Source organism: Hipposideros armiger, unplaced genomic scaffold (genome assembly GCF_001890085.2).
Source record: "Hipposideros armiger isolate ML-2016 unplaced genomic scaffold, ASM189008v1 scaffold_63, whole genome shotgun sequence".
NCBI lineage: Eukaryota > Metazoa > Chordata > Mammalia > Chiroptera > Hipposideridae > Hipposideros > Hipposideros armiger.
The window spans coordinates 884,722-910,929 of record NW_017731413.1 but is presented as its reverse complement, the minus strand read 5'-3'; the positions used below and the strand labels follow the sequence as shown (position 1 = coordinate 910,929).

General features: G+C 35.2%; 1 protein-coding gene across 1 annotated transcript in view; it reads right to left on the bottom strand.

The window, feature by feature from the left end:
• Positions 1-26,208, bottom strand: part of ANKS1B (ankyrin repeat and sterile alpha motif domain containing 1B) — a 985,090-nt gene that overhangs the window by 874,544 nt on the left and 84,338 nt on the right. Inside the window, exons 2-3 of the mRNA XM_019641719.1 lie at positions 11,458-11,538; positions 71-227 (exon numbers count right to left, since the gene is read on the bottom strand). Of these exons, the coding sequence (XP_019497264.1) occupies positions 71-227; positions 11,458-11,538 (238 nt within the window). The remainder of the gene's footprint in view (positions 1-70; positions 228-11,457; positions 11,539-26,208) is intronic.

Below are 26,208 nucleotides of genomic sequence, written 5' to 3'. Positions count from 1 at the left end.
TTTCAATGTGGCTTTGCCTTCTCAAAACTCTAGCAAAATTACAGTGTGAGCAAACATTTGACAGGTGTACCTGTTCATTGACGCGGGAATGTGATGGTCCATGATGAATGAGAATCTTCACAATCTCCACATCTCCTTTCCAGGCAGCCAGGTGAATAGGGAAGTAACCTTTGTTGTCTGCTACATTGGTTGATGCCTCATATTGAAGTAGTTTGAGTACTATGTCCCTAAGGAAAAAGAAAGAAAGAAGGAAACACAACAGAAAAGAAAATATGCTGAACAACACAGATTTATTAAACAGGTCATTATAAAAGCATACTACATGCTGGCTGGCAATTCAGAGTAATCATTCAAGGCACTGAGACGTAAAATTGGGTTTAAAAGTCTGCTTATTCAACATTTAGCTATTTTACTTACCTGGAAAACCACCAGCAGCGCGCACGCACACACACACACACACACACACACACACACACACACACACACACACACAGCATTGACTAACCAATGAAACTACTTTATAATAAAATTCATTTGGACAAAATTTATCTAATTTCATTAACTGGATGAATTAAATAAAATAATTAAGAAGTATACATCTTAACATTTTTTAAAAAAGGCTAGGTAGGGCCAGCCAAGTGGCACGTTGGTTAAGAGCTGGCTTGGGACACTCTTAAGTGTCTAAGCAGTAGGGCCACCGGTTCGGATCCCACATGAGGGCCAGTGACGCTGCGCCCTCTACAACTAAGATGGTGAACAATAGCTCGACCTGGAGCTGGGCTGCTGTGAGTGGCTGGTGATGGTGTGGGCTTCAGTGGGGCTACCATAAGCTGTCGAGAGCGGCCGGCAGATGGTGTGAGCTGCCGTCAAATGGCCAGCGAGCAACTGCCTCACCGGGGAAGAGCACAATGGTCACAATACCAACATGGACCAGTGAAGCGACGTCTTCCACAACTAGACTGAAGAACAAAAGGACAGCAACTTGTCTGTTCCCCTTCCCTGATTCCCCAATGCTGTTTCCCTCCCCCAATTCCCCAATAAAAATCTTTAAAAAAAAGGCCAGATAGCTCATACCTAAGGTTTACCCTAAAGGAAAAGCTGAGTTACAAGCAAACTTCTTGTTTAAAAAAAATATTGTACTACCAAGAGACAGTTAGGGAGTTTATACATCATTCCTATGAGAATTGGAATAAGGAATTGAAGATGCATATAAAAGAGAAAGCAGACAGTACAGTAGGAAAGGAACCCTTAATAGCTACCTGTAATATGTGCCCAGGGTTGAAAATAAGTTTACTAACTTTCAGCCACTACACACAATATACTCTGAATGTGTAATATTCATACTCTTGCACTCCTTAACCTTTCTCCTCCCAAGACCAATAAATGATTTCAAGAAGGCAATTCATTTATGAGACAGGTTCATCACTAATGCAATTTCAGTACATACTCAGTATAGTCTACCTATAACATTTTGTACTCAATCACCATCATGTTTTCAAAGTAAAAAATTTGAACGGCAATACTCAACCTCAGGAGGAATTAATAATTATCAGTATACATTATATTGAACTTTGTAACAATCAAAAACAGTATTTCTAAACAAAAACCATATTTTCGTTTGGATGCATTCAAAAAGCAAATTCTATTAATTCAATAACTGAAATCCTAGACAGACAGATATACAAATACATACATACATATATACAATTTTAATATATTCTGAAATTGTTTCTTAGCTATAACAAATCACCAATGGTGAGAATGAATGTAACAGAAAGAGAACTAAATTTAAATATTTGAAAAAATGAAGCCAGGTTTTAAATATAAGTAACAAATGAGAAAATCTGGAAGAAGTTTGAATAGAAATTAAGTTAAAACTCTGATAGACCACTATAGGCATTTAGAATGAGTCAGCCAAGGTGTGCCTTTGTGGTATGTGGATTATTTTGAACTAAAGACAACTGACACCCGGTGAACTCAAGAGAAATTTATCCCCCAAACGTATGCCCCGCCCCCTTCCCTTAACTACCTAGAATTTAAATTAGGGGCCCTATCCATAATAAGAGTTATTATCAGAGATAACCTTTTTTGACCTATATGATCAAAACAAATGTGGCAGGACAAAGATCTGACTGTTGAACATCTGTTCTTATCCATCTGACTGTCCCTCCTCCCTTCTGAAGCTCTAGCTGCCCAGCCTCATCCTTAGTTCAGGATGTCATACACACCTCATTTTACCTGTCTGTCTCCTAACCTCTCATGTACATAGGGTCTCTGACTCTCTTGTATGTGGAGCTCTCATACGTATGTAATAAAATTTAGTGATTTTCTCTTAATATCTGTCTCATGTCGATATGATTATTAGACCAGCCAAAAGAACCTAGAACGGTAGTGTAAAATTTCTCCTTTCCTCACACCACCAAAAAACAAACATGATGAAACACAAAATTACAATAAATGATAAAATACCTTGCCCAGAAAATGGCTTAAACTTACAAAAGAGAGCAGAATGTACGACACCAAAATATGCCTATTTGGCATAAGGATTATTTTAGGCTGATTACTTTTAAGATGGGGGTGGGAGGAAGCTTTGAAAACTGAGAAGTTACCCTTTTGTACAAGACATTTACATTTATAAAGAAAACCTCTATTCGTAAGTGTATCTCCCTCTGAGAAACAGAAGGAGAAAAATGACTCAATCTCTAGAAATTCTTATCCGTAGAGAAGGTAGAAACTTAAATCTGCATAACAACCCCATGCCCTTTTTCTGATAACCTCCCATAAGTTTTCTCTCTCCCCACACTTCCCTTACTCCAACATCTTTTGTCTTTGGCTGGAAATGGTATTTAAGGTGGTGGTTTGTGCCTTTTTGCAGAGTTACTCAGTTTTCCTGGGTCTCTACCATATATACTGAGGTAACAAATGTTATTAAGTTTATGGAGTTTTTTTCCTCCTGTTAATCTTTCTTTTTATTATGGGGGGAGTCTTAACCAAGAACCCAAAAGAATAGAGGGAATGGCTGGCCGAATGGCTCAGTTGGTTAAGAGCACAGGCTCTGAGCAACAGTGTTGCCGGTTCGATTCCCACGTGGGCCAGTGAGCTGCACCCGTGCTGAGCTGCTGCTGAGCTGCCAATAGGTAGCAGGATGTCTTAGCTGGTTGAGAGCATATGCTCTTAACAACTAGGTTTCCGGTTCGACTCCCGCATGGGATGGTGGGCTATGCCCACCGCAACTAAGATTGAACCTGCCACCTTGAGCTGAGTGGCCCTGAGCTGCCAACGGGCAGCCAGATGGCGACTGGACTTGGAGCTGAGCTAGGTGTGCCCTCCACAACTAAGACTGAAGGACAACAATTTGGCTGTTCCCCTTCCCCAATTCCCAATAAAATCTTTAAAAAAAAAAAAAAGAATAGAGGGCAAATTATTTTTCTTTCACCACACTTGGAACAATGGATTTAATTGATAAATGTATGAAACCATGATGAAATAATCAAGAACATGTTATAGAAATACTTAGAAAGTTCCAAAGAGTCCTAAATTTTCTGTTGATAATATTTCAGAAACAATAAGAATTTCACTGTAACATTCCTTTTAAAAATCAGTATTATTTTGTAAGATCTGAATTTAGAAAATTTGAATTCGAATTCCAGCTACTCAAACTTCCTAATGATGTGACCCTGAAGAAATTATTTAGTCTAATTTTTCTTTTTCTTTTCTTTAGGTGACATTGTAATAATAATAATGCCAACTGGTCAAGACTGGTAAGATTTCTAGATGAGATCATAGAAGAGATGTCCCTTGACAAATAATAAGGCACTAAACAAACATTAGTCTTGCCCCCAAGTCAAACTAAAATTCTTTAAAGGTGAAAAATGCTTCCAGCAGATCACCTTTGCAAAAAGGAACCTGAAAATCAGAACACCTGAAGGCTCTCCAGTTCATATACTTCTCCTCACCTCTCTGCCATGTAAGAGTTATTATATAGGGTCTTCTATTCTGAGATAAATGACTACAATGAGTTAACAAAGATTCAGTACCTACGAATAGCAAAAGCAACTAAAAATTAGATCTGGTGTGAAGTCCCAACTCTCTACCACTTACTAACTTGGTTACCTTGGGCAAATCAAGTAACTTCTGTCTGCCTTTCAGATATAATTAAAATAAAACTTAGATTCTATATCTTGCTGCCAGTCTCAAAGGGCTGTAGTGTGAATCAACTGAAAAATTAATATGACTATAAAATTGTATACAATCAAGCACTATTCTCAAGGCAGGCTGCAGCAATGTTGAACAATCCCAGTGATTTTTTTTAACTGAAATATTTCAGCATTTAAATAAAAGGTAAAATAATACCAAGGAAGCACACTTAAATACCTGACTCTGAAAGGCAGAATTCATTCTGTGAAAAATAGTCTTTTTTAAATTCATACATCAGAGAAAGATAATCATATAAAGGGTTTTAATTTTATTTCTCAATGCCTAAGCAAATAAAAAAATATTCTAGACTGTCTAAAAGCATTTCCTTTCAAAGGGTAAAGAGGAAAGTTTAATGGGGTCATCAATCCTATTTTTCTTTACCCTTACTCAAACCATTTGAATTTCATTTGTTCTTTGGCTCAATTTTTATTGGCATTTTCTAATAATGTACGCAATATGTACTCATTCTTTCTTTATTAGGAATATTTATGATATAGTAAAAAAACCTGACTAACTCACTGAAACTAATAATAAAAAAATAAAAATAAATTTTAAAAAGTTAAAAAAAAAAACCTAACTTACTGATCATTTATATTGTGTAATGTTACCACTGAAGGGGATCAGACCCCAAAATATGTCTCTTTGGTATAAGCACCATTTTAAGCTAAAGGCAATCAAAACCCAGCAGACTCAGGAGAAGTTCTTTATCTAAGTTTACATTGGAAAGGGAGCCTGTACAAGAAAAACAGTTATTACCAGAGATACCTTTTACCTAAGAAACTTTACCTGCAGAACAGGGCAGTCTTTGTTTTCCAAACACCTCTCACCTTCCTATGAATGGCCTTCCTCCCCTTGGTATCCCCAATCCCCTACCCCTTCCTTACTTAGCTCAAGATGTTATATAAGCCTCAATTACCTGGCTGCTTTTTGGATCTCATATTCTATGGGGCTCCCGTACATATGTAATTAAATTTGTTTTTCTTCCTGTTAATCTGTCTTATACCCATTTAATTATTAGAGCAGCCAAATAACCTAGAAAGGAAGAAGAAAAAAATTTTCCACGCCAGTACCACCATCTAATATCTAAATCAGAAAAGAATAATATGTATGTTTATGAAATGGCCTTTAGAGAACACTATGATCCTGATTAAATACTATTATTTTTATTTAAGTTTTTTAAAAATGTATTCACTTTATTAAAGTTGTTTATTTTTAATTTAAATTTATTTTTAAATTCTTATTCAAGTTGAGCTTTTTGTCTTATGCAGAGATATCAGCTAATGAACTGGCTCAGCTCAGATTTCTAATGTGAAAACATATTTGTGAAACATAAAGTTACACCTCTAATCAAGTAAGTACCTGTTAGACTTACTGAATCATAGATAAAATTTTAATCAACAAATTGTCATTAATGCTTCTTCTGAGGTAACCATGTATACCACAATTTATATGTATTACACATGCCTTTTTCATCCAGACTCATTGAGGACAAAATCAAATTTCAGGTACTTTCTATAATATCTAAACTAGAAGAGTAGTTAACACTAGGATCATACCAAATCAGTATTATTATTTTTTATTTATTTAAGCTGCACCTCATATCTTCTGGAGGCATCAACAAATAAACATGTTGAGTATGCTTGGTTACCTGGAATGAAATATTAAGTTACACTGACAACGTCTATAGACTAGCAAGCAGAGAAGTAATCCCTATTTATCCTAAACATAAAATGGCATTCTTTCTTATATGCAGTGTTTGATAAATAAGAAATAATCTAAAAATCTTAAAGTAAGTATGATTAATGGGATCATAAGAAAAATAATTCCATTTCCCAGGAGCTAAACAAAATATCAAATAAATTTCATAATAATTCATTTTAAATCACTGCAACATTTTGCAGCTTGAGGCTAATATATGAAAGTTTGAGTAAAAATGGGAATTCTAAAAGTATTGATTTTTGCTACTATATTTCATTTTCTAATAGATACTTCTTATTAATATGAAATGTTTTATAAGAAGTTTCAGTATATGTCCTGAGCAAAATTTACTAGGAAGGTTCAACATTTAAATTTTTTTACCTCAACAGCAAGTTTCCCTATAATTAAATCATAATCAAAGACATTTATTTTGTTCCATCCTCCCTTGCTTGTTGGTAGTCCAAAGAACTTTGAAACAAATACAAATCATCTTCATGTATGCAGTATCAACAAACTAATGAAATTCTCAAATTCATAAAGGCTCTTCATTTCAGACTTCCCTGAAGATTTTACTTCTCCTAGATTGGAATAAAGTGGCAAATATGTTTGATGTGGTCAAAAGATTTTAAGACAATACACTCCATTTTCTAACTGGAGCTCCTTTATATATTGAATTCACTCTCACAGATTTCTAGTTGGAATGAATAAAGCCAAATTTTAACTAGCTAATATCCTTACCCAAGAAAAAAGTAATCAAAACAAAGATATTTCTAGGTTATTCAAAGAGCAACTTCACAGATCATATTATACAAATTTTTAGAGGAAGCACCCTTCTTTTATTAGAAAGCCTAAGAAAGAGCAAATTAAAAGTATGGATAGCTTACTATCTGGATTCTAGGTCCAATTTGAGATACAACATGGATTAAAGATAATGGAGTCTTGGATTTGAAAATTAAATATTTAAATAATGAGAGGCAAGGATAGAAAATATTTTAACCCGGCACATTTCAAAGAACACATATATTTCAAAGATGAAATAACAATTTAGTGCTGAGATTTTTCAAAACAGTATCTAATAATCATAATGTACCCAAAATAGTTCAATGAGATGAAACTTAACAAGAAAAGAAAAAGGAGCAATTTGCTAAAAAGAGGAGAATTGAAATGAAATATGAATATTTAGGTTTAGTAAAATCTTATAGAAAACAATATTATTATTACTAAAAAAAAGAATAAAAAAAGGGAGGAGGAAAGGAACGAAGGAAAAAGATAGAGAAAGGGAAGGAGGGAAGATGGGAGGGAGGGAGGGAAGAACGGAGGACTGGAGTGAAGGGAGGAGGGAGGAAGGAAGGAAAGGAGGGAGGGGAAACAGGCCAGCGGGCGGGTGAAGGCGCTTAGGACAGGCCTCCCCAAGGAGTGCTACTTTGGCACATGAATTATTGGGTTGTCAGAAAAGTCATGACATTTTTTTTTTTATGTTTTTCATTGCAAAAATGCATCATGACTTTTCCGACAACCCAATATATTGAGCCGAAGGCAGTCGAGACCCTATGGGCTCAAGGGAAACTTTTGCCTCTCCCTTAAAGAATTTAAATTAGGGACTTTGCCATAATAAGAATTATTATCAGAAATAACTTTTAATGACCTATCTATAGGGCAAACTTCTAATTACTGAACACCTGCTCTTCTTATCATCCTGCAAATGATCTTCCTCCCCTCTGAAGCCTCAGGTGTCTTACCTCATCTTTAGCTCAGAATGCCATATACATCATTTTAACTTGCTGTCTTTGAACCTCTCCTGTAAGTGGGATCTCTGACTCCCTCATGTATATGGGGTCCCTATACAATGTATGTGATTAAATTTGGTTATTTTTTCATATTAATAATCTGTCTCATTTCAATTTGATTATTAAAGAAGCCAGAAGAAGAGCAAAGGAAAACCCTTTGTCCACACCAGGTAACTGCTGTTCAGAAGAGAATTGAATCAAATCTGTAGCAGAAATACATGAGACAATGAATCCTCCATACTTAAAAAAAAGAGAAAAAGAGTAATAGATGGGTCTCTAGCTTATCTATTGAAATAATTCATTTATAATTATCGCTAGTGGATTTTGTTCTACTGGCCATGATTTCTCTATCATTTGAAGGTAATAATTTTCTCATCTGCAATTACAAATGACCCTGGAAATCATCATTAGTGTACATTTTCTGTTGTGTCCTGATGTGGCAAAATGGAGATGAATTGTTCATTATGAAATGATGTATTTCAAGTACAAAATGCTGCCCCATTTGTGGATTAACTAGTGTTAATAAACAAGTGCTCTAAATAAAACATATAAAATGAGGGGAAGTGGACTTAATGTGCAGTATAAAGGCCTTAGACTTTATGTTGGGGAGTAGGAAAAAAAAGCCTGTATTCAAAGCAAATGAATAAAGTACAGGACCCTGTAACATTACTTCTAGCTCTATGATTCCATGAACTTTAGCTTAGAAATCATAATGTTTATGGAAACCATCTAGTGCCCATGGCTATAACAACAGTAGCAACAAACACGGAAATGATGTGTTTTTATGCTGACTGCTAAGGCTTGCTTGGAAAAAACGCAACATAATCAATTGCTCATTACCTATGTTAAGTGAGAATAGCAACGGCAAAGAAAAGAAAAACCATTCTTCTCAGGCTCTGAGATCTATTCTATGACATTTTTTTCTCCTTCAAACTCCTTTTTGTAGGCCAACAGTAAAATTAGCATTCTATGTGAACACACTACCTGATGATAATGGGAGGCAGTCCAGAAATACATAATGTGACAGAGAAAAGCCAGCAAGAGTTTAGGAAATTGATGTGCTTGGAGCCACAAAGGGGAGATAATGTAGAGCACTGGTAAAGCATACACTTGGAACTAGAACAATTAAGACTCTAGACACAGCCCTACTTTAATATCTATTATAAGTGTCCACTAAGTCACTTATCCAAAATGGCCGTGTTTCTCTAGCTATAAAATGAGGGAATTGAGGCGGGTAAGGGAGAATAAATGATCTCTAATTTTAAAAGTCCATGAGTAACTTAAATAATTTAAAATAAATAAATCTTATAGTCTAGATGAAAATCCAAATTCCAGAGCTGTGACATCATAGTACATAGCTGAACCACAAATAATACCAAAACGGTATATCATAAAATATTATAATTGAAAGAAATAAGGAAAAATATCCAGTCTATATATTAAGCACACTGAACTGAGGCCTAGAGAGTTTAAATTAAATGGCTCAAGGTCATTTAACTAACTAGCAGAGATGGGGAGATGGGATTAGAATTTTCCTGCTTTTTCCCCAATGCCTATAGAATAACACTGAGTAAAATCTTTCTAGAAAGTATTAAAAAGAAAAGATAAATGAGATGTTCATATAAGCAAAGCACAGTGATATAATTCTCAGGGAATATCTGTAATTAAAGACATCTTAAATGAAATGTAGTAAAATCCTTTTATGATGATCTTGATCATTGCTTTGCAATTCACTTAAATTATCTACACTTTGTATACTGCCAATAGAAACTAAAAATTATGCAGTGGGCCACAGGGTAATATATCTCAATGGTTAGAACTTCATATAGGCCATTATGTATATAAATCAATAATATTTACTAAACACTGGAAATCAAGGAGGGATATGAATGCTAATCCATGCCGGGGCATTATTTTGAGACATGCTTATAGTGCCAAGCTGGGAAGAGTAGTATAGGTCAAATGGTCAGGCCCAAGATCTTCTGTCCATTATTTCAAAGCTTGTCTTCCCAATGGGAACATCCCCTGAATCCAAACTTAAGATGGCCAGAGGCCATCAGTATTGTATACCTTGGGCTGATTTAATTTGGCTTCATTCCTGATGAGCCAGGTACAATAAAGAAAAAAATTATAATAATCCATTTAAAAGATTCATATGGTAAGGATCTGGACACCTTTTGCACTCTACAGAAGGACAGCAATATAGCTGGAAGGGGCCTTGGGCAAAATAAGTTAGATGCCATAATATAGAACAGGGACTAGGTGTAAAGAAATGTAATTTAGGAATACTGATACTAAGAATCCAAGTGATGGAACATTAAGTTTTTGATATTTTATATAATTCAGATGATTTTGTAGAGACAATGATGTTATACTCATGCAATAAGTTTTAAGACAAAAATGTCAAAATGATAAATAAAAACAAAAATGATAAGTTTCTTGTGTGAGAACTTTAAGGCCATAAAATGTGATCAAATATGACTAAGTCCCTTGCACTTCAATTCACAGAATGAAAGAAATGTTAGATGGGAAAGAAAAAAGTAACTAGTATTTTTTAGGTAGTAATTACCACATCTCAAAACTGAAGTGAGGGCCGGCCGAGTGGCCCAGTTGGTTAAGAGCAGGAGCTCTGAGCAACAGTGTTGCCGGTTCAATTCCCACATGGGTCAGTGAGCTGTGCCCGAGCTGAGCTGCCAACAGGCGGCTGAATGGCTCAGTGGTTAGAGTGTGCGCTCTTAGCAACAAGGTTTCCGATTCGACTCCTGCATGGGATGGTGGGCTATGCCCATCGCAACTAAGATTGAACATGGCACCTTGAGTTGACCTTCCACGAGCTGCTGACGGGCAGCCAAGTGGCAACGGAACTTGGAGCTGAGCTAGCTGCACCCTCCACAACTAAGATTGAAGGACAACAACTTGGCTGTTCCCCTCCCCCAATTCCCCAATTCCTCAACACTGTTCCCTTCCTCAATTCCCCAATAAAATCACTAAAAAAACAAAACAAAACTGAAGTGAAATGAAATGATCCAGATCTGGGAAAATTAATTTGCATCATTAGAGCAAAGAAAAAACACCAGGAGGAAACACATAAAAAGAGTCATTTCTCTTCTGATGGGGAAGAACAGAACATGTGAATTATTCAGTGGACTCCTCACACTTTGTCACTAAACCATTAGATTACCTAGCTAAAACACTGGAAATAAAGAGGTTGTTATGGTTACACATTCTTTTACTCTCCATACTGTATACTACCACATTATTTGAAACATGAACCAATAGGTTAAACAAGTTTAAAACCAGAAAGATCATTATGAATACCAAAGAAAAAGCATTTTAGCTAAATTTGAAGGATTTTGAAGTGGTTCATGTAAGTGCTCATGGCTCATAACAGCAAGAATCTATTAAGATTTCACTCCTAGTGAATAATCCCATGTTATGGGCAGACACCAAAACAAATAGGGTGATGTTATTAAGTGGTCTTATCCCATTGCCTCTGCAAATCTACCCATGACTAACATGGTCTGTCACATCTTTCATTTTCCCTGTGTGACAGTTCACTATTTTAGAGCAATTCTCTTGGTTTACACTCTGCACATAATCATCTTCGACAACATTCCTATCAAGTTTAACTTGTCAAGTGTTGCCATCTGGTACCTCTCCAAACTCATCTAAGCCCAGGGGACTCATGGCAACATGAGACAGATATCAGACATAATTAACTTCATCACATGGAACAAAATACACAAGGATTCCAGTCCAAATAAGTGGCACTTACTTATGTCCATTTAAGGCCGCATGGTGCAAAGCAGTGTAACCCGAACTGTCTGTGCAGTTCACATTGGGGCCTCGCCAGATGCTGCAAATAAAGCACAAGGGCAGAGATAATGGTTAAGCAGAATCGGCTTTAAAAAATGAAAATAATTTTTTAAAAAAGCCTGCTAGTCCCACAGCTAGCAGCATGTTGCATATGAAAAATTTAATCACGTAGACAATGACTGCCACCTTTCATACATCCCCTTTGGAACAATAACTTCATTTATTTGATTCAAGGGAATTAGGGAATATAACTACCTTCAGAAATTATTAGCAAATGCAGGCCCACTGCCATATATTAAAATCTGGATTCCAAAATTCCCACTTTATATTGTTACTTAAATATTGGAGGCAATTAAAATTCAGCTACTATATTCTATACCAAAGAATAAAGATTTATGACATCTGCCTCTTCCCATTGACACACTCATTCTGAGATGGCAGAACTCACATTTTTGCATTCTGGGAGAATATTGTGGAGGTAACATGTAACTATATAAACTAGTCCATTTTATCCTTGATCACTAAAATTACAAAACTTATTTTTAGCTTTTGAATAAATAAGGCATTAAAAGACACTTTTCCAAAAGTAGACCAAAAAATGACGCTATCTAATGTTCATAATGATATTAAAGCCATCAAAACTAACACCTATGCCAAGCTAATTCATGTATTCACAAAAATATTGTACAGATATTATATGTCACATATTAAGCTAGGCACTGAGAGTACAAAATCATAACTTGAGGTCCTTCTTTACAAGAACAGAGTCTAAAGGGGAAGCTAGACATATAAACTAACAATTCCAAAGTAGTAAGAGGTGCCAGAGATCACACAGGCATCTCTGAGAAGAAATAAATAGCCATTCCAAGTGAGAGACTGAAACTAAGGTGGGACAATGAAAATGAGTAGAATGTACTTATTCAAAAGTTAATTGAAAGGACAAATCAGTAAGACTCAAGGATCAGTTGAAGGAAGGAGAAAGTGGTAGTCTAGAATGACTCAGCTTTCAAGCTTAGTTGACCAGAAGGAAGATAATAACATGAACTAAGATGAGAAAAAGAGGAGCAAATCTGCTTGGGGGAGGACAGTGCAGATGGAGAGAAAACAATGACTTCAGGTTAGGAGACCATGAATTTTAAGTACCTGACATACTTACATATAAGTAAACCTCTCCAGAAGACTATGAAAATATGTAGTTAGAAGCATGGCTCTGAAGTTAGACTATCTGAGTTCAAACCGTGACTCCATTACGTGTTAGGGAGGGGAGAGGAAGGGGGAGTCCTGGACGAGGTATTTAACCTCGTTGAACTTCAATTTCTCATCTATAAAACAGAAATGACAATAATAGTACTGCCTTGTAGTGTTGTGAAGATCAAATAAATCAATACCTATAAAGCTCGTAGGCATTACTCGAACACAGTACTAGCATGTGTTATCTTTGTTAGAACACAGTTCAACAAATTGTTAGAACAAATTATTATATAGAAGGTAAAATCATGGAAGTGTCTGGTATCAGATTCTGTAAGAGGGAGAGGTCATTAGACTCAAATACCTCAAGTGGAAAATCTGTTTATGGGGGCAAAGTGAAACCTTCTCTCAAAGGTTGACATTAATTAAAAGCTATCAATCCTTGGTTTAAAACAAAACAATCAAACTTGAGTTGGGTATAAAGCTCCAAGTATAAGACAACTCAAAATCTGAAACCCTCCCAGCCCTCATTGAAACTCTCAGAGAACCCATATGAAAGTATCTAGTGAGAGAAAAATGAGCGAAATGCAGGACAGACAGAACCATGGATAATTAACAATACTTAAGAGTCCAGCTGAGGGAATGGTTATATGAAGGACTTTGAGAGTTGTCCAGGAGTAGAAATAAAAACAAGAGAAAGCATTGTACAATTTAAAACAGGAAACTTCCGAAAAGAAGCAGTCAAGTTAGATAAAAATTAAACAATTTATTTGGTAATTAAGATCTTGAGGAGACTATTGTCCAAATATAATTAGTCATAATTCTAAGTAATAATTAATAATTATTAAGAATTATTACATAATTCTTAGTAATACTTCTAAGGTATTAACATAAATTTGATCTTAACTTTATTTCAATCCAATGGTTTATTTTATTTTATGGTACCTTATCTCCTGAGAATAAAAAATGTGACAGCTGAATCATAAAAGTAATAAAATTTGCATGCTTTACAATTTCATTAAGATTGTTAGTTAGGCTTTTAACATTTTTCTAAAAAACTCAATCCTTGAAGTGTTTTCAATTTAATATTATACTTTTAGAATTTTTGTACTTCTGTTGCTCCTGCTAAGCTCATCCAATCCTGCCCTATTAATTTCCATCTCTGTGCCTTTAATCACAACCTTCTACTAACCTATAATAGATTCTCTAACAATCATATCTTACCAATTCCTCCAAAACCCAGAGCAAGACTCACCTACTCCTCAACCCTTTCTCTAAACACTCAATATAACAACTATTTAATAAATGTGTGTCGAATTACATAAATAAAAATAAAGGATTATTTTTATACCATAGGTGAAACAGAGTGTTAAAATAAGTATTACATATTCATTTAAAATAACCTATGAAAATTTGGCAAAATGCATATGCTGAATTGCAAGTGTAAAAAATATATTAAGTTAATAAAATGAAGCACAACAATATGCATAAAATACTCCTATTAGGAGATAATTGTGTTTGTATGAATGTGCATGTAGAAAATTTCTGAGAGAGTAGAACTGAGCGGTTTCAGGTGGGGGGTTGGATACAAACTGTACTCTCTTTTCTATCATATGAAGTTGTTCCCTTATCTATCTGTTAGTTTCATAAGGGTAAATTTTAAAAATAAATAAAATGTTAAGTATTAAAAAATAACCCATGAAATTAAAAAAAATAATCCAAAAGAGGAAAAAAGAAAAGAAAAACAGAAAGGGGAACAAAAAAAATATATATATATAGGACAAATAGAAAGCAGATATTAAGAGGGCAGATTTAAATACAACCATTTCAATAATTACATTAACTATAAATGTTCTAATCATCCTATCTAAAAAGAAAAATTACCAGATTGGATTTTAAAAAATGAGACCCAACTATATAAGCTCACTACAAAACCTACTTAAAAATAGAGACACAAACAGGTAAGAAGTAAAAGGACAGGAAATCCATACTACTGCTAATCAAAAGAAAGCTGAATAACTATGTTACCATTGGACAAACTAGATTTCAGAGCAAAGAATATTTAGAGCAAGAGATAAAGTCAATTTATAATGAAAAAGAGACCAATTTATTAAGAAAATGTAATAATCATAACTGCTTTGTGCATCTAATAACAGAATTTCAAAATGCATGATGGGAAAACTGTTAGAAATGCAAATAGAAATAGACCTATCCACCCACACTTGGAGATTTCAACACCACTCTCTCAATAACTGATAGAAACAAGTAAACAGAAAATCAGAAAGGGTTTAGAAAGCTTGAACACTACTATCAATCAACTTGACCTAACTGACATTTATAGAATGCATATTATTTTCAAGTGAACACAGGGCATCTACCAAAATACACCATATTGTGAGTCATAAAACAAATCCAATAAATCTAAAAAGATTCAGAAAATTTCCATCTTCATAAATAGAATTAAGCCCAAAGTAAGCAGAATAAAGGAAATAATAAAAAACAGAACAGAAACCAATGAAACAAGAAAATAGGATAACAATAAACAAAAATCAATGAAATTGAAACTGATTCTTTTTTTAAAAACTCTATGAAATTGATAAATCCATAGCCAAACTGATCAGGAAAAAATATAGAAGACAAAAATTACCAATATCAGAAAGAGAGAGATAGTATCGCTACATGTTCTAAAGATATTAAATGGGGGCCGGCCGAGTGGCACATTAGTTAAGAGCTGGCTTGGGATGCCAGAGGGCCCCGGTTCGGATCCCACATATGAGGGTCAGTGACACTGCCCTCTACAGCTGAGATGCTGAACAACAGCTTAACCTGGAGCTGGGCTGCCGTGAGTCGCTGGCAACGGCGTAGGCTGCAGTCCCTGTGGCAGTGGGTTGCCATGGGCTACCGTGTGTAGCCAGCAGCCAGCATGAGTGGCCAGCAGCTGCTGTGAGTGGCCGTCCAGAAGCCAGCGACTGATCTGCCTCGCCCGGGAAGAGAGCAATGATGGTGCCAACTTGGGCCAGTGAAGCGACGTCCTCCACAACTAGACTTAAGAACAAAACGATAGCAACTTGTCTGTTCCCCTTCCCCCAATTCCTCAGTGCTCTTTCCATCCCCCAATTCCCCAATTTAAAAAAAAATCTTTAAAAATAAATAAATAAATAAATAAAGATATTAAATGGATAGTAGGAAAATAATAACTTTACACCAATTAGAAAACTTAGGTGAAATGAATAAGTTTCTTGAAAAACACAAACGACCAAACACTCAGAAAGAAACAGATATTCTGATTTGCCCATACATCTATTAAAGAAATTAAACTTGAACTTGTAGTTAAAACATTCCCCATATGGAAGGAGAACTGACATGGTGAACACACAACGTGATGTATAGGTGATGTATTATAGAATTGTACACTTGAAACCTATGTAATTTTACTAACTACTGTCACCCCAATAAATTTAATATTTTTTTTTTCAAAAAAAGAAAAAACATCCCCCATAAACCAAACAACACAAAACAACCTCTAGGCCCATATGGCTTCAATGGGGGAATTCTGCCAGGTATTTAAGTAAAAAGTAATACCAATTCTACAAAAACTATTCCCAAATATTAAAGAAGCATAAATACTACCTAACATTCTATGAGAATAGCACTCTATGAGAACAAATATATATGACAAAAGAGAACTACAGGTCAATATATCATTCATGAACATAGATGCAAAAATTCTCAACGTAATTTTCACAGGTTGAGTCTAACAATATATAAAAAGGATACTACATCATTATGAAATGGAATTTATCCCAGGAATGCAAGTTTGTTTCAACATTCATTAATTACCATATTAACAGACCAAAAAAGAAAAAATCATAAGATTATCTCAACAAATACAGAAATAGTAGTTGCCCAAATCCAACATCAATTCTTAATAAAAACTGCTAAACTGGAAATAGAAGGAAAGTTCATCAACCTGGTAAAAGGTATCTACAAAAACCCTACAGCTAACATCATACTTAATTATGAAAAACTGAATGCTTTCCCACTTGAGACCAAGAAGAGGCAAGGATGTCTGTTCTCACCAATTGTATTCAATGTCGTAATGAAGGCTCTCTGTTCCTCTTCATTTGATAAACAGCTGCATCCCCTTGCACGACATCCCTGAGACATGATGAGTAAGGTCACAATAAATGGATTTGTCCATAGTAAGTGTCTGGTCACCAGAGCTGTTTTCAACTCTAATAAAGTGGATTTTGTCACCATCAATGGCCCCTTCAATGACTACATGATCTACATGTGCCAGTATGATTCCATCTTTAGCAAGTTTGATGGAACAGCCAAGATTGAGAATGAGAAGGTTGTCTTCAATGAAAAGTTCATCTTCCAGGAACAAGATCCCACTAACATCAAATGGGGTGATGTTGGTGCTAAATATGTTGCGGAGTCCACCGGTATCTTCACTGCCTTGGAGAAGACAGGGGTGGAGCCAAAGGGGTCATCATCTCTGCACCTTCTGCTGATGCCCCCACATTTGTGATAGGCATTAACTATGAGAACTATGACAACACCCTCAAATTTTCAGCAACATCTTCTGCATCACTAACTACTTGTCATCATGGAAGAACTCATGACCACAGTCCATGCCATCACTGCCACCCAGAGGTCAAAATTTTGTCTTAAAAATACCATTTACAATGCATGAAAAATATAAAATATCTGGAAATAAATTTGACAAAAGATGTACAAATTTGTACACTGAAAACCATAAATTACTGAGAGAAATTAAAGAGAACCTAAATAAGTGGTGAGATATCAAGTTCATTAATCAGAAGACTCAATATTGTTATGATGGTAATTTTTCACAAGTTGATATTTAGATTCAATGCAATCCAATCAAATCCCAGCAAGTGTTTTTTTGTAGAAATTGACTACCTGATTTTAAAATTCATGTAGAAATACAAAGGTTCTAGACTAGCCAAAGCAACTTGGAAAAAGAACAAAGTTGGAGACTTGCACTACCTGATTTCAACACTATGATAAAGCTATAGTAAACAAGACAGATAGTATGGTTTTAGAGTAAAGGCAGATTAACAGAACAGAATGGAGGAATAGGGAGTCCATTTAGACTTACACATATATGCAACTGATTGTTGAGAAAAGTACAATGCTAATTTATTAAAGAAATGAATTATCAAAACTTGTGCTGGAACAAATGCATATCCTTAGGCCAAAATAAATAAGAGAGTCTTGATCCATACCTCACCATACCATTATACAAAGATTAGCTTTAAAATGAATCATAGAGCCGGCCAAGTGGCACATTGGTAAGGAGTTGGCTTGGGATGCCAGCTCTGAGCAGCAGGGCCCCGGTTTGGATCCCACATATGAGGGCCAGTGACGCTGCGCTCTCTACAGCTAAGATGGTGAACAACAGCTCGACCTGGAGCTAGGCTGCTGGGAGCTGCTGGCAATGATGTAGGCTGCAGTGCAACTGCAGTGAGCTGCCATGAGCTACCATGAGCGGCCGTCCAATGGTCAGCAACCGATCTGCCTCACCCAGGAAGAGCGCAATGATCACAAAACCAACATGGGCCAGTGAAGTGATGTCCTCCACAACTAGACTGAAGAACAAAATGACAGCAACTTATCTGTTCCCCTTCCCTGATTCTCCAGTGCTGTTTCCTCCTCCAATTCCCCAATAAAATCTTTAAAAAAAAAAAAAAGAGAGAGAGAGAGAGAATGAAAAGAAGATGGACTGGAAGAAAACATTTGTAAATCACATTTTCTTTTTTCTTTTTTTTTTTTAGCTGAGCCATCCTGCCACCTGTTGGCAGCCCAACGGCAGCTCAGCTCAGGCCAGGAATTGAACTGGCGACCCTGTTGCTCAGAGCTTGCACTCTTAACCAACTAAGCCACTCAGCCAGCTCATGTAAATCACATTTTCTGATACATTCTTTGATCCAGAATAGATTTTAAAAACCCTCAAAATGCACTAATAAGAAAATCAACAACCTAATAAAAAAGTGGGCAAAAAATCTGAACAGATACTATAACAAAGAAAATATATATATGGCAAGTAAGAATATGAAAAGGTGCTCACATAATTTCTTTAGAGAAATGCAAATTAAAATCATAAGACACTATGATTAGAATGACTACGATAAAAAAGACTTCACATACCAATGTCTACATGGATATAAATCAACTATAACTCTCACATACTTCAAGTGGACATGTGAAATAATACAACTATTTTGGAAAACAATAAGCAGTTAAACATACAACTACCATACAATCCAGCCATTCCAATTTAGGTATTTAGTCAAGAGAAATAACAGCATATGTCCACACAGAGACTTACACATAAAATATTCCTAACAGCTTTATTTATAATAGCTCCAAACTGAAACATCCTACATGTTCATTAACACGTGACTGGAAAAGCAAATTGTGATATAACCATACAACAGAGTACCACTCAGAAATGAAAAGGAATGACATACTGAAATATCCAATAACATTGTTAGAAAATCTAAATCAACGAGATTCTCAGATCCCCTCCTCTTCTTGGAAGAGCAGAATGAGACATTTATTCTCTGGAATGGATAAAACACATGGTTATCTAGAACACGTTATCTAGAGGATAACAGGCAAAATTGAGGACAGGGGTGCTAAACGATATGAGGTACAGAACTGAACTTTTTTCCTTCACAATAATTAAAACAATTTTTCAGTACTATTTATTGAATGATTTTTCCTCTTCCTCCTTCTTTCAGATGTCAGCTTTATCTTACACTGAATTCTTATATGTACTGCTGGTCTGTTTCTAGGGGTTCTCTTGTATTCATTGATTTCTCTATCCTGGCACTAGAACCACATTTTCTTTGTATTGTTTATTTTTTTTGTTTTGTTTTTTGTTTTAGCTGAGCCATCCTGCTACCTGTTGGCAGCTCAGCGGCTGCTCAGCTCGGGCTGGACTCGAACCGCTGTTGCTCAGAGCTCAAACTCTTGAGCGAGCTCTTAACCAACTGAGCCACTCAGCCGGCCCTCTTTGTATTGTTTATAATTGGTGATAGATGCTACTAGTGTGTCTTGTTTCACAACTTTTTTTGCAAATTCATGTAGATGTCTGTGAAATAAAAGTATTAATATGAAGACTACAGATACAAACTATTTACTGTATAAATTTAGTAGCATAAAAGAGAAAGCTCATGAATGCCCATCAAAAAGGAAAAATTTAATTAGGTTTCACCTTCACCATGGAATATTACCCAACTACTAAAATAAATAAGTTTAATTTATATCTATTGATTGTGAAAGTTAACCAAAACATATTAAGCTTAAAAAGCAAATTGCAGAGTATTGTATCAATATCCTAAATGGTTTCCATACATGTACTAACTCATTTATATCCACACAACTATAAGACAGATACTATTCTTATTCCCACTGTACAGATGAGACTTTCATTAATATAGAAAAATGCATGCAAAAATACATTATTGATGTCTGAATCATTTGAATAGTTAAATGATCATGTATTTCTTCAAGGAAAAACAAAAAGACAATAAAATACAAATAAAGAAAAAGCATCATTTTGCTCCAGATTGTGAAGAGCCTTATTACATGTCAAGAAATTCAGTCTTTATCTGTAGGCAACTTGGAACTAGAGGGTTCACAGAACGATATTAAGCATATTTCTGACATGATCGAGTCAGTGTTTTAGAATGAGAACTCCAGTGACAGTTGGAAGGGAAACAGAGTGAGCAAACTAGTGGCAGGAAGTCAGGTTAGTATTTACTCTGTTTTAACAGTCTAGGGAAGAAACAAAGAAATCTGAACTAATGAAGATACAGTGGTAGAGATAAAGAAGAGGGAGGAAATTCAAGTAGATACGCCTAAACTAAAATGTATGGGACATGGTATCCATTTGATAGGGTAAGAGCAAAAGAATGACAGGTTTCTACCATGAGTAAAACGCATGTGTGATGAAATATCTGCATGAGAGGAAACTGCGAGGGCAGTGGGGCCTTTTGGGAGAAGCCAAGTTTCTGTTAAAGCTGCTAGAACACTGTTGCTCAGGAATACCCCCGGTAAAGGAAGAAAACAAATGAGAAAATAATATAAATTAATCTAAATTATTTTTAAAATTTCCTGCATGTTACTAGACCTTATAAATATTTAATAAAAATATTGCTATTTATAACTAAAATAAGATTCAGAGTCGATAAATTTCCTTTACATATACCATCTCAGTTCCTCATTATCAGCAAAAGAAAAAGGAATTCATTATAATAGCATAAAAAAAAAATCTCCAGTGTATGTGTCCTTTCCTAAACAGAATGAATGTGGATACATCTCTTTTTTTTAAAACAAGGAAGTTTAGAATAGAAATTTAGCATACATATAAACATATTTGACTGCACCTATCCACAGAGCTTCTAGGGCACATATCCATGTATCCATAAAATATCCACACACATTTGAAACATTATAAATAAGCCAGACCCAAACCTTCCAACTAAAAAATCTAAAAATAAATCTTGTGCTCTACAATAAAAACCAAATCTAATATAAAAAAAAAAACACCTTGATGTTTAAAAGCTCAATCTATGTGCTAATATTCTACTTCATTCCAACTGTTTGCACTGCTCTCCTGTCTTTTTTCAAGGATAGTCCTCAAGGGGGCCTATACTAACTTAAGCCTCTTTTATAAAACACAAGAGTTTCTAAGTACCTTTAAGGGACGTCTTGAAAAAGCTTTAAATGCTTATTCCATATTTATTCCTGAAAAAAGCAATTTATAGATCCTTGGTCTTGTTCACTATACATTCAATTTCATCTCCTATACTTTCTTGTCAATGTTTTAAATTCTATATGTGAGACTCCTTGCCCAGAATGGATGCTCTCAGACAACCTGAGATCCCCAAGAGCCAAAGATTTCATTTCCTTTTTTATACTATTTGTACGCATGTTAACAGGCCTGATTAGTATGTTTTAGAACAAATATAAACCAAATAGGTTTTCCACAGAATTTTCAAATAACCAGGACATTCATTAGTCAGGACATTTTATTCCCTTTAGCTTTCACTAAATAAACTGTCAATCTGAGTTTCTTGGGCCAATCTTCACATAGTATATAGCAAATAAGATGTAGGCACAGCTATATCACAAATTCATCATCATCATACACTCCACTAACCTATGAGAAATAACCAGTAGGAGCCACATAGGCGGGTTTCAGCTTTTCTTGACTCTCATGTGGCTCTTGACACTTGAGACCATTCCACAGCTCCAGATATGGAAACTCATACAGAAGATGCATCGAAAGCCTCACACAAGTTCAGAATATGTAAGACTGGTCTTCTGACACGTCAGATAATTTCAAGCAATGCAAAACAAAGTCCCTCTTCTTTTAAATTTGCATCTTAATAATTGGCTTCCATTTTTGGATGAACTGGACAGACGTGCACTTGCTATTGATCTTCTCTTGTGATGATATACAATAATTTTATTATCATGGGTTAGAAGTGTCTCATATGGGTTACATGGGTCTAGAATAATGTGAGCCATATATGTAAATTTAAATTTTCTATTGGCCACATTAAAAAGGTAAAAAAAAGGGAAATTGGTTTTAATATATTTTCTTTAACCTAGTATATCGCAAGTATCATCATTTCAACACATAATCAATATAAGAATTATTGAGGTAATTTTACATTCTTTTTTGTACTGTTTTCACAATCAGCATTTATTTTACACTTAGAGCACATTGTAATTAGGACTAGCCACATTTCAAGGGCTTTATAGCCTCCTGTGGATAGTGGCTACTCTGTTGCACAGCACAAAGCAGGTCCTACATAATTATTTCCAGGGGAAAAGAGGAAACTTAAGGTTAACTCTGATAATTTAAAATGCTTCTCCAAAATACGAAAAAAAAATTGTTCTTTAGTAAATAAATGCCCATTTGATTGAGTCACAGAAAATAGAATGCATTTAACAAATGTCTTACCTTTTGAGAAAAAAATATATAACAGACCTAATAGTCACATCAGAGACTGTAAATGCACAATTTTACATAATTGAGCACATTAGGGAGCGCCATAGCCAAAATTATACTAACCAAACACTTTCTAATGAATAATATGCACCTTGAATTGCTTGATGCAAAACTCTCAATACAGGTACTCACACAGGGAACCAGAATTGACTAACTCTAAGCAGAAATAACTCCTTGAGTTATAATCACACAACTTATGATCTCTATACTATGAGGTCGGACAATTAAATTCGCGAACTCATCCTAGAAAAGGTGCTACATACCTCATTGCTAAATATCACAATCGAAGTACTTCCCTTGGGAAGCTGTGCACCGACGCCAGCGCCTAGTCCACCCTACTGCTCCACTTTCTTCTTGCTCCCACACAGACAATAAGACCAATTTCAATCTGATTCTCTCTCATTTTGGACAGTACCTGCTTTTTCATTCTAGAATCTTGTAAAATGGTCTTTGGCCATAGAGTTCAAAAAGTGCAAGTCTTTTCTCCCCCAATAGTTTGTTATCACTTTTTTTTTGCACTTTCGGTTTAAAGATAAATAAATTTGCCTTCATCTCAGGGGAATGTTATTTTACTTTGTTTTTATTATTGTTTCCTTTATCAACTTATTTTCCCTTTCTAGAACATTTATAACTAGAATGTTAGATTTCCTGTATATACCATACATCTTTTTTCTCTCATTTCTCTCTCTCTGTAGTTTTCCCCTGCCTTCTGAAATAACTGTTTTAATTGTATTTTAATCACTCGTTTATTTTGGAGAAATGTCCACTCATTGTCTCTGAGTTATTTATTTTTGTAAACTCGTTTCTCTAACATCTTAAATCTCCTAGTAACTTGAAAGTTCCATCCTCTTGCTATAGCCTTTATTTTATTATGTTTAACTTCAAAGTAAACCCAATTCATCTAACTCAAATTTTCAATACATAAAAGATATCAATAATTCCAGGTTTTTATAAATATAAGATAGCTATTTTTTTCTTCCTTTTATATCCCTACAAAATAGTTGGGAGTATTTTACAATCCCAAGTAGAAATACCCCATTATGTTAAGTGACTCAAGGGATAGAGTTAATTTTGTATGAATAGATTAAATTTGCTTGACTGCTCTTTTTCAGTGAAGGCTGTGTTAATGTCAAGTTTAAAGCTTATAGCTTTGTTTGCTTTTGACAAAGACATATGTGGAAAATTCTCTTCAGTTGGTTCCATATACTCTAAATCAGCCACAAACATAAACACAAGTCCAAGTTCACCACAACTAAAAAAAAATCTAAACACCTGATAAAAATGTAAGAATTGATGTAATGAAAATGAAAGGGTACAAGAGAAATTCAATAGTATGCTCCTCCTTTCTATTTCCTACTTGGTTCACATTCCATAAAAATCTACACTACTGGGAGGCATCTATGTGTTCACGCTAAGCATAAGTTTTAGTTCTCTGTGACATGACAATGACCAAACATTCTGACCAGGTAGCTACTCTCCAACTCCTCACTCTCCAGCTCCAGAAACTAGTCCTGTGTGGAACTGGACTGGGTTTTTTTCTTTTTTGTTTTTAATCCTGACCATCTGAAACCCTGGAGATCATCAAAATACAGAAAACTACCATGTTGGTTTGGTCTTCTATGGTAGAAGTATTGAAAAGAATATGAGAAAAGTCCTAATTATAACATGTCCAGGGAATTCTTGTCTAAAATTGATTCAGAAGATTATATGCCCTCTTCTGCCCATATACCACCATCCTCTCCAGCTCAACTCTTCTGAATTAAGTTTTCTGTACTCACCCTACCCTCCCCGCCCCCCCACACCGATCACCAGGATGAGCCAGGACATAGGTAAAACATCCTAAGTATTAACATATGTACTATTCCATATCACAAATCCAATCATGTTGATCAAGGAGGAGATGATAAAAATTTAAGGAATTTTTTTAAATCTTTAGAATTTAGAACATATGATATTCTTGGAGTTATGCAAGCACAAATATTTAGTAAGTTGGAAGGGGTGGAATGCCCTTTCTAAAGAAGTCACAAAGAAGTTAATACTAGGAGCAATAATAATATTAATCATGTACTATCTCTCATAATGAAAGATGATGTTGCTAACCCAGACAGGCTAACAGGCATACAGTAGGAGTAATAACATTTCACTGCTGGTCATAGAGATATAAAATCTTTGGCAAGACATGTACATAATTATGCAGTCTGTGTCAAGGAATGCAGTAGTGGTTTTCAAACTGTGCCCTTGCGAACCTCTCAGAGATCTCAGGTAAAGCTGGCGCACATTCTTTGGTGTTCTGGTTCACTCAGATTGCTATGTGCTTCATTCACTTAGGTGTACAATAAATACCTACTAACCTGCCCATTACATGCTTTTACTGCAGTTAAAACTAGCATCTTCTGCAAATCACACCTGTGAGTATAACAAATAATCCCTGCCCTCAGGGGGCTTACAAGAGAATAAAAACATCAAGCAAATAGTACAATAGTTAATGTCCATAGGTACAAACAGGACAAAAGATAGGTATACAGGGCTATGAATATATATAATAAGAAGTCTTTGATGAATTTTAGTCATCTTATGGGTTTTTTCATAGATTTTAGCTAAATAAAGGTTACATGCTCCCAAGCCACCAAAATAATGTAAGCTAACCTGGTATTTCTGGTGTTAATGACAAAATCTAAACTCTGATGACCTACTTTATCATGACATTGATTCAAAAGAACCACAGATTCAATCATTAAAAGACCTTAAGTATCTCTAAGTACCAGAAACTATTTTAGAGGCTTTGAGGTTACAAAAGAACATTCATTTGAGAAATATTTCAAAATATTTTACTGAATGTCTAATATGCTAGGCATTGGGGATTCTTTCCATACAAAAGTTAGCTTCCAGCATTTCTCAGAGAATTTATATTTTTCTAAACTCTAAGTCCTAGGAAAAAATAGTTAAGAAATAGGGAAAATCAAAAACAAAAAAAAATATTGTAATTCTGTGAGAATTAAAGCTTAACAATATGGAGACATTACTGGTTCAAAGGAATATGCTGATGTCAAGTTGGAAGCAAGAGCAGGAAGTGCTGACATAACACCTAGAGTGGAAGGTGAAGGTCAACATTCCAGGAACCAGGGCAGGCGAACATAGGAACAAAGTGGTCACAATTTAATCAGTCATTCTTGTTTGTAGCTGTTGTCAAGTTGTAAGTGTGTGTTTGCAGCCTGTTTGCTGCTAAGAGTGAATCACTCTTGCAAATAAAATAAATATTAACATGTTGATACTTTATACAAATCCTGTGAGTGATGTTTCAAGAAGTGTAAGGTTTGGGAAGCAAAATAAAGGCTTACATTGGCATTTTTTTTTTTTTAAGATTTTTATTGGGGAATTGTGGGGATGGGAACAGTGCTGGGGAATTGGGGGAAGGGGAACAGACAAGTTGCTGTCGTTTTGCTCTTCAGTCTAGTTGTGGAGGAC